The sequence below is a fragment of the Zea mays genome, chromosome 8, assembly GCF_902167145.1.
Source record: "Zea mays cultivar B73 chromosome 8, Zm-B73-REFERENCE-NAM-5.0, whole genome shotgun sequence".
NCBI lineage: Eukaryota > Viridiplantae > Streptophyta > Magnoliopsida > Poales > Poaceae > Zea > Zea mays.
Genome location: NC_050103.1, coordinates 20826080 through 20833634, shown reverse-complemented (window position 1 = coordinate 20833634; position 7555 = coordinate 20826080). Strand labels below are relative to the sequence as shown.

General features: G+C 50.4%; 1 protein-coding gene across 1 annotated transcript; it reads left to right on the top strand.

Moving 5' to 3' along the window:
* Positions 1-583: 583 nt before the first annotated feature.
* On the top strand, positions 584-2265 carry LOC100381885 (uncharacterized). Its single transcript, NM_001174667.1, has 3 exons — positions 584-641; positions 791-1668; positions 1755-2265. Exons 2-3 carry the CDS (start codon positions 800-802, stop codon positions 2047-2049), a joined length of 1164 nt encoding a protein of 387 aa, NP_001168138.1. The 5' UTR covers positions 584-641; positions 791-799; the 3' UTR covers positions 2050-2265.
* Positions 2266-7555: the final 5290 nt, after the last annotated feature.

Below are 7555 nucleotides of genomic sequence, written 5' to 3'. Positions count from 1 at the left end.
AAAAGTAGAGCATTATGTACCATATGTCTATACACAAAATGGACTCGCTGATTCTTTAATTAAAAGAATAAAATTTATAGTCAGGCCAGTTATACAAGATAATTCATCAAGAAATTAATGTCCCAATCTTTTTTCCCCTGAAAACACATAGGCGCGGTTAAACCAAGAGAGTTCTGGGTGCGGAAAGCCAGCCTGGACCACTATGTAGGGTTGTTCGTTTCCAGCCCCAAAAGGCCCAAGTCTCGAGCCCAAAGCCCGAAATGGCCCAAGGTGGCGCCGGCGCTGGCAGTCCTCCCCCGGTCGGTGGCAAACACGGAAGCACTCTACGGCTACACCTTCACCCGTGCCATCAACCAACCTGGACGCGGGCGGCGGCGACCCTGGACTTGGCCCGGGCCAGCCGGCCAGGATGAGAAGGATGGTTTCCGTTTCGTGGCTTCCCCGGCCTCGTCGCGCCGTAATGATTCGCTGCGACACCGACACGACGCGAGTTAACTAAAAATAGCTAGCGTGACCTCACACCCACGGGTGGCACCGACCGCCAAAACGGCGGTGCCGTCCTTAGCTGCAGCGGCTGCGCGCAGCCCCGGTCCCTCGGTCGTCGCAAGGCGCCGGCAGCCCCGTCCCCTCCTGTTCTTCAGGCGAGCAAAGGATTACCGCTCGCTGATGATCCTTCGATTTGTTTCTTTCCCCTAACTGATGACGACGACGGCGGTTTAAAACTTCAGGAGATTGATTAACGCATACGGATGATTGATTATCTGAAACATGCCTGCCATGGCTGCTGCAGGACGTGTTCATGGAGCCCCAGCCCGGGTCGCCGACGTCGTCGCCCTTCTCTCCGATGGGAGCGCCGGACGAGCCAGAGGAGGAGGCCACCGAACTCGATCCGGGCAGGAAGTCGACCTCCAGCTCGTCCTCCTCCTCGTCGTCGTCCGCGTCGTCGGCTGATGATATCCCGTGCCACATCGACGTCGTCGACGTCGAGCTCGTCAACCCGTTGGCGGCGGTGCTGCCCGAGCACGGACACGGAGCGGAGGCCAAAACGGTCCGATCGGCGACGCCGGAGGAGGAACGAGCCGGAGCCGCCCACGTGCACGGCGAGCCGGCTGACTGCGCGGTGACGAAGGACGTACAGCAGGCCGGTCCCGCCGTGCACAGCGCGGAGGCCAAGCCGGACGACTGGGCGACGTGGCCGGAGCCACCGCCTCCGGCCGTCGACGACTCGTTCGCGTCGTCGGACGGCGGGGCCTCGCTGGCGGAGGCGCCGGTCTGGCCGGCCAACCTCGGAGCGGCGGGGGCGGGGTCCGGCGGGTTCGACCCCGGGAGGATCCCGGCGTCCGTGTTCCAGCACAGGACGTCGGTGTCGCAAGCCGAGTGGAGCATGGCGTCCAACGAGTCGCTCTTCAGCATCCATGGCGCCGGCGACCTGTACCCCGGCAGCAGCAGGTCGCACTTCGACTTCTTCTACGACGAGGCCATGGCGGAGGCGGACTCCAAGCTTCCGTCCCTGGCGGAGGGCGCGGAGCCGGTGGACGCGGCCGAGCCCAAGGAGTTCGCGGCGCCGGGCAACGACGCCACGAGAGCCGCCGCCGCCGCCGCCGCGTTCCGGCGGCACGAGAGCGGCTCCGGAAGCAGCTCCAGCAACTTCTCCTTCGCGTTCCCAATGTAGGTTACGTACGGTGATGCCCGCCCGCTGTTGGTCTCGTCCTGTCAACAATGACCGTGCAAAGCAATCAACCACCTGCGTGCAGACTGGCGGAGACGTCGCCGAGGAAGAAAGACCTCGTCAGCAGCGCGCTGTACCAGCCGCTGGAGAAGGAGGGCCAGCAGCCGCCGCCGCAGGAAGAGCAGCCGCAGCTGGAGCCCCCCGTGTCGGCCTTCATGGAGATGACGACGGAGGAGGAGCGGCGGAGGGGCGACGCCGGGTGCTGCTGCTGCGGCTGCTGCTGGTTCGATTACTCCTGGTGCTGCCGGTGCCCGTGGTGGCGATGCGGCTGCTGCATCTGCTCCTGCCCCAGCTTCTGCCGGTGCGGCTGGTGCACATGAGAGATCCAGCAGTTGGCGGGAGATCACTTGTTGCCCGGAACTTCATTTGGTCTCACGAGAACGAGATCCGCGTCGCGCGCACCTCCTGCTTGTGTTTTCGGAGGATTATTCGGCAGACAGGGTTTGGCGTTGGCATGTGCACGTCAGCTGACAAAGAGCATACTGTACAGTGTACAATCTCGAGAAGGAATGCAAGTTCAAACGCATGGTTTTGCTAGCTTGGTATAATGCTAACCTCACATGAATCTTAATGGTTGATTAATCTCCTTGGTATTCTATGTGTACTCGAGCAAAGCACACTGTTACAACTAGGAGGTAACAACACGATGCAGGTATAATTTTCAACAAGTAAACTATGTAAACCAATGGTGGAGAAACAGTATATGTCAGCAAACAAAGCCATGCACTTTTAAGGCCCAACTTGACGAGATTTTGACCTGCGTGGAATCAGATCATCGCAGGCAAGATTAATCAGCAAGACATCTGGAGTTAAACAGAGTATAATGGATGGCTTCTTCACCAAGAACATGAGTACATGACAATGATGCATCAAACAGCAAATCCTGAATTCCCCCCGTTTCTTCAAAGTGCGTATTACACTACTAAACAAGCTAGAGAGAGGGGGTATTATATACAGGCATCATCAGCACAAACAATCAGAAGCTACATGAAAAGGATGACAAAACATTAGACTATCTAATAGCATAGCAAAAGAACAGTCAATCTACGCAGCCAACCAGGTGTCATGTTCCAAGCACTACAGTAAAACAGTACAAATCCGACGGCTCGCTTATGTCCGACGGCCGCCTAGGAAACCGTCGGACATAAGCTTATATCTGACGGCTACTGGCGGCCGTCGGACATAATGCGGGACATCCGAGGGCTGGCAGACAGGCCATCGGACATAAGCTTATGTCCGACGGTCTCCTAGGTGGCCGTCGGACATAAGCGAATTTAACCGACGGCCCGCGCCCGCGTCGGTTCATTCTGTCTTCTCTCTCGCTCGCTCGCGTATGCATAGCCGCTGCCGCCGTCCGGCACCGCCGCCCAAGCCACTAATGATTTTTCTGTAGTGATATTATATTAGTGTGGTTCATTAGTAATCATAACTAATTAAGTGAATGTCTCGTATCTAGTATGGAGGAGGATCGTCGATGGATGTATGAAGGTTGGAAGAAAAGAGGTGCTCTATCAAGTGAGTGGGTTGCCAAGACTGACGCTTTTCTCGACCGTGCTTTTGCTCGGTCAGAGACTGGAACCGATGTTAGGTGCCCTTGTAGCAAGTGTCGGAACGTTTATTTCCTTGACAAAAGGACTATGTCCGTAGATATTTGCAAAAACGGTTATATGTCAGTCTAAGAGGTGTGGGTGCACCACGGTGAGGACCCACCTCCTCGTATTGTATCGGAATTTCAGTCACATGAAGAGGGGGACTAAGATAAGATGGAAGAGATGCTTGACGATGTACGCCATGAGATTCTAACCGTCAATTCGGAGAACCCCGGTCAACCCACCGATTATGAGGATCCAGCTACACCTGAGGTTCAGAAGTTCTTCGAGCTCCTTAAAGCTGCCGAAGAGTCGTTGCATGAGCACACGAAAGTGATCGTCCTTGTATTTATGACTCGACTTATGGCTATTAAGTCTAAGTTTGCATTCTCAAACAACTGCTACAAGGAGCTTTTGAACTTGATCAGTGATGTACTTCCGGAGAATCACAAGATGCCAAAGGACATGTATCAGACCAAAAAGTTGCTCTCTGGGCTCGGTATGGACTACAAAAAAATCGATGTCTGTGACAATAACTGTATGCTTTTTTGGAAGGAGACCGCGAGTGAGAAGAAGTATACTGTATGTGGTGAGCGTAGATTCGTTGAGGTTAAAAACGACGATGGTTTGACCGTGACGACGAAGATTGCACATAAGCAGCTTCGTTACATGCCTCTTATACCTCGGTTGAAGCGTTTGTTCATCTCCAAGAATACAGCCAGACAGATGAGGTGGCACAAAGAAGGGGTACGTGAGAATCCAAATGTCATGGTGCACCTAGCTGATACAGATGCATGGAAGGCACTAGATGCTTTTGATTCCAGCTTTGCTGATGAAGTGCGGAATGTCCGCTTCGGTTTAGCAACAGATGGTTTCTCGCCTTTCAATCTAACTGCAACGTCCTACTCATGTTGGCCCATCTTGTAACACCCACTTTGTAAGAGAATCGAAAAGGAAAAAATTATATCCGTTTTGTATGCATGAGTGTGACATTTCTATCTATCATTTCATGTGGACACCTCACTTATACAAAAGAATAAGTAATAAAAGGCACTCAAACAACTTATGCATCATGCTGGTATTTTATTTTGTGCATCTTGTGACAATATAAAAAATAATAATATGACAGTAAATATATTAAAGTCCAAAAGGGAGTTTAGAATCTAAAGGGAATTCTAGAAATTTAGAATAGAAAAGAAATACCACATGAAACATGGGGAAAACATATACATAAATATATTCTATTCATCCCCATATGTAACTTGGCACATTTGATATAAGTACAAACCCATAACTGACGTTCAAATTTGAATTTGAAATCTAAAAGGAGAAATGAAGATCTAATTTTGAAAAAAAGAAAAGAGAAAAGAGTAAAGAACAGAAAAGGAAAAGAAATGGCACTGGGCTCAATCCTCTATCGCGGCCCATTTAACACTCTTCACTCCCGTGGCCCAACCCTGGGGGAGTTGGCGCCGACACCTGGGCCCCGCCCGTCAGCCAGTGACGTGATCCGCTCAGTGCAGCCGCTAGCATGCGGAGCCCACCGCTCAGCCGCACTCCACCGCACCGTACGTTCTCTGCGGTCGCTGTCACGTGGGGTCCACCGGTCAGCTTATCCTCCCCTATCCTCGTCAACGGCCGACGCAGCTACCGCCGGAGATCGCGCGATCCGCGCGGACTCTCCCTTCGTTTTCCCCCATCAGCGGTTATAAGGAAGCCGGGTTGAGGTCCTTCCCTTCCTCTTAGCCTTGCGCATGTCAACTGGCACACCGCCGCGTTCGCCACCGTTGTGAGAGGAGAAGTCGGAGAGGGCTGCGTAGTTCCGCCGCAAGTGAAGCTCGTCATCGCAGGGACTCCATCCTCGGGGTTGGGCTAGGCTGGGTCGCCATCGTCTAGGGTGGCCGTCCGCGACCTCAATTGGAAGGCGGACCTTGGGGAGCGCGGGCAATTCCTCACCGTGATCCCACCACCGTCGTGCTTCCGCCCATCGCCGTGGCCACACTTCTGTGCTCCAACCCCTCGGTAAGAAATCTGTCCCTCGTGTTCGTCTTGCCTTCCGCATGGTATATCTCGAGTCAATTTAGTGCTTAGCGCGCGGGGAACACCGATTGGCGACCTCGTCGGAGTTCGGCTGGGTGTGGAGCAGGGGGCGGCGCCGCCGTGCGTGGGAGCGCTGTTGGGGTGGAGATCATGCGCCGTTGGATGACCAGCAACGACTGCGATTAGATCATGTGCGTACCGATTCGCGTAATGGGCTCGGCACCGTTCGATCCGCATCTGGCGGCCGGAAAGCGATCGTGGGAGAGTTACTGCGTATGGTAGATCTGAGCCGTAGGAGCCCGATCCACCGAGCAGGATTGTTTACTGAATCTTATAAAGCATGGGCTAATCCTGGCGGTCCGTTTCGGATCGGACGGCTCTGAGTGAAGGATACCCGTTCGGCTTGGATTTTTGCATAAGAGACCTCTGGTTTCCGTTAAAATAACCCGCCATCCACTCGAGTTGTTCACTGAGTCTGGGAAAGTTTGTAGTTTAGCCCTTGACTTTCCTGGAAATTGAGGCCCAATCCAGTGACGTGTTAAAATGAATAAATGAATTAGAAAATGTATTTTTAATACAAAAATAAACTCTAGAACTTGTAAAACTCATAGAAATTCCATTTTTGGTCCAAATTGAGCCATTCCACTTTCTAAATTTTTGTAATTTAATTCTCCATTACTTAGAGCCTCTGTTTTATCATGAAACAGTAAGAAAAGTTATTTCTCACTTAATCCTATTTAAAACACATGAAACCTTTGAAAATTCATAACTTAAATTCTATAACTCCAAAAATTATGATTCCTGTTCCTAGGATTTTATTTTATTGTGTAGAATATTGTTGTGTATTTTGTTCACATGTTTGGTGTGATGTTAATTTCTCTATATACACTGTGCTTGTTTGTATTGTGGCGAGTAGAAGAGACTGTGACTGAGGATCCTGGTGAGCAGCAGGTTGAAGTAGCTGAGCAGGAGCTCATTGAAGGCAAGTTGTGCCCTTGACCACTTTTTACCCAATAATGTTCTTTAATATCATTTATCCATGCATAGGTTAATTTTGATGGGACCCAATAGGTCACCCTAGATTGTTTATCTCATTACCTTGTTTACCCCTGAATCACTTGGGTAGTTTGCTATTGCTTTACATGGTTTTGGGATAATCATTTATTATATCTATGTTCCAATTCCTTTTGTTATTCTATTTATGTTCATATCAAGTTCATTAATGTTAATTGGAACATAGAGCTTAACTTGAGAAACACGTGCCACCACAAGGGTTTAATGGGACGCCCTTGGCTGACTAATTAGGAAAGCTAGTGGAAGACTACCTTACCCGAAAGGGGCAAGGGCAGTAGGGGAGTTGCATGCAAGGAGGTTCTCAGGTTGATTTAGCTGCGATGGCGGTCAGACGGGGGATTCTTGCAAGTGCTCTTCCCATAACTGTAGCGGGTTTTCGGAAGCTAGTGGAACTTTGTAAAGGCCTCGTAGTGTTGCCCTGCCGTGCTTCCTAGGTAGAGGTGTATGGGAGTCGCGACCCCTTGGCAGATGGGTAACGTGACTTGTGGGTAAAGGGTACAACCTCTGCAGAGTGTAAAACTGGTATACTAGCCGAGCTCACGGTCATGAGCGGCTCAGGACTCTCTAATGTTTAAATTATGGAACTTAAATTCAATTTTGTCATTTGCATTGCATGGGTTTATTATTAATTTTGTTCAATTACTTTATTTAAGGTTTGGTATTTACTTACACTTAGTAACTGCTAATAAAATTTTGACCAACTACTTAAAAGCAATGCTCAGCTTTAAATCCCTATCATTGATTAGCCTTACACATCACATGAACTCACACCTTTGTGAGTTTATGTCCACTGGTTCCCCACAACTTGTTGAGTTATGACCATGTGTGAGCTCACCCTTGCTGTCTCACACCCCCCACAGGAGAAGAACAAGTGGTTCAGGAGGAGCCACAAGGCGAAGAGTATGATCTGATCTAGGTGGCGTTTCTCAGTTGACATTGGCGCCGACGATCCTTAGTTCGTTTTATATTTATCTTTTATTTTGTAATAAGTCTTCACTATGTAATAAGTACTCTGATGTTTTGTGACATTTATCTCTATACACTCTGTTATTATATATGTTGTCTTCTTGGCGCATGTATGAGATGCACCTGGCTTTGTTCCTTAAAGCCGGGTGTGACAGAA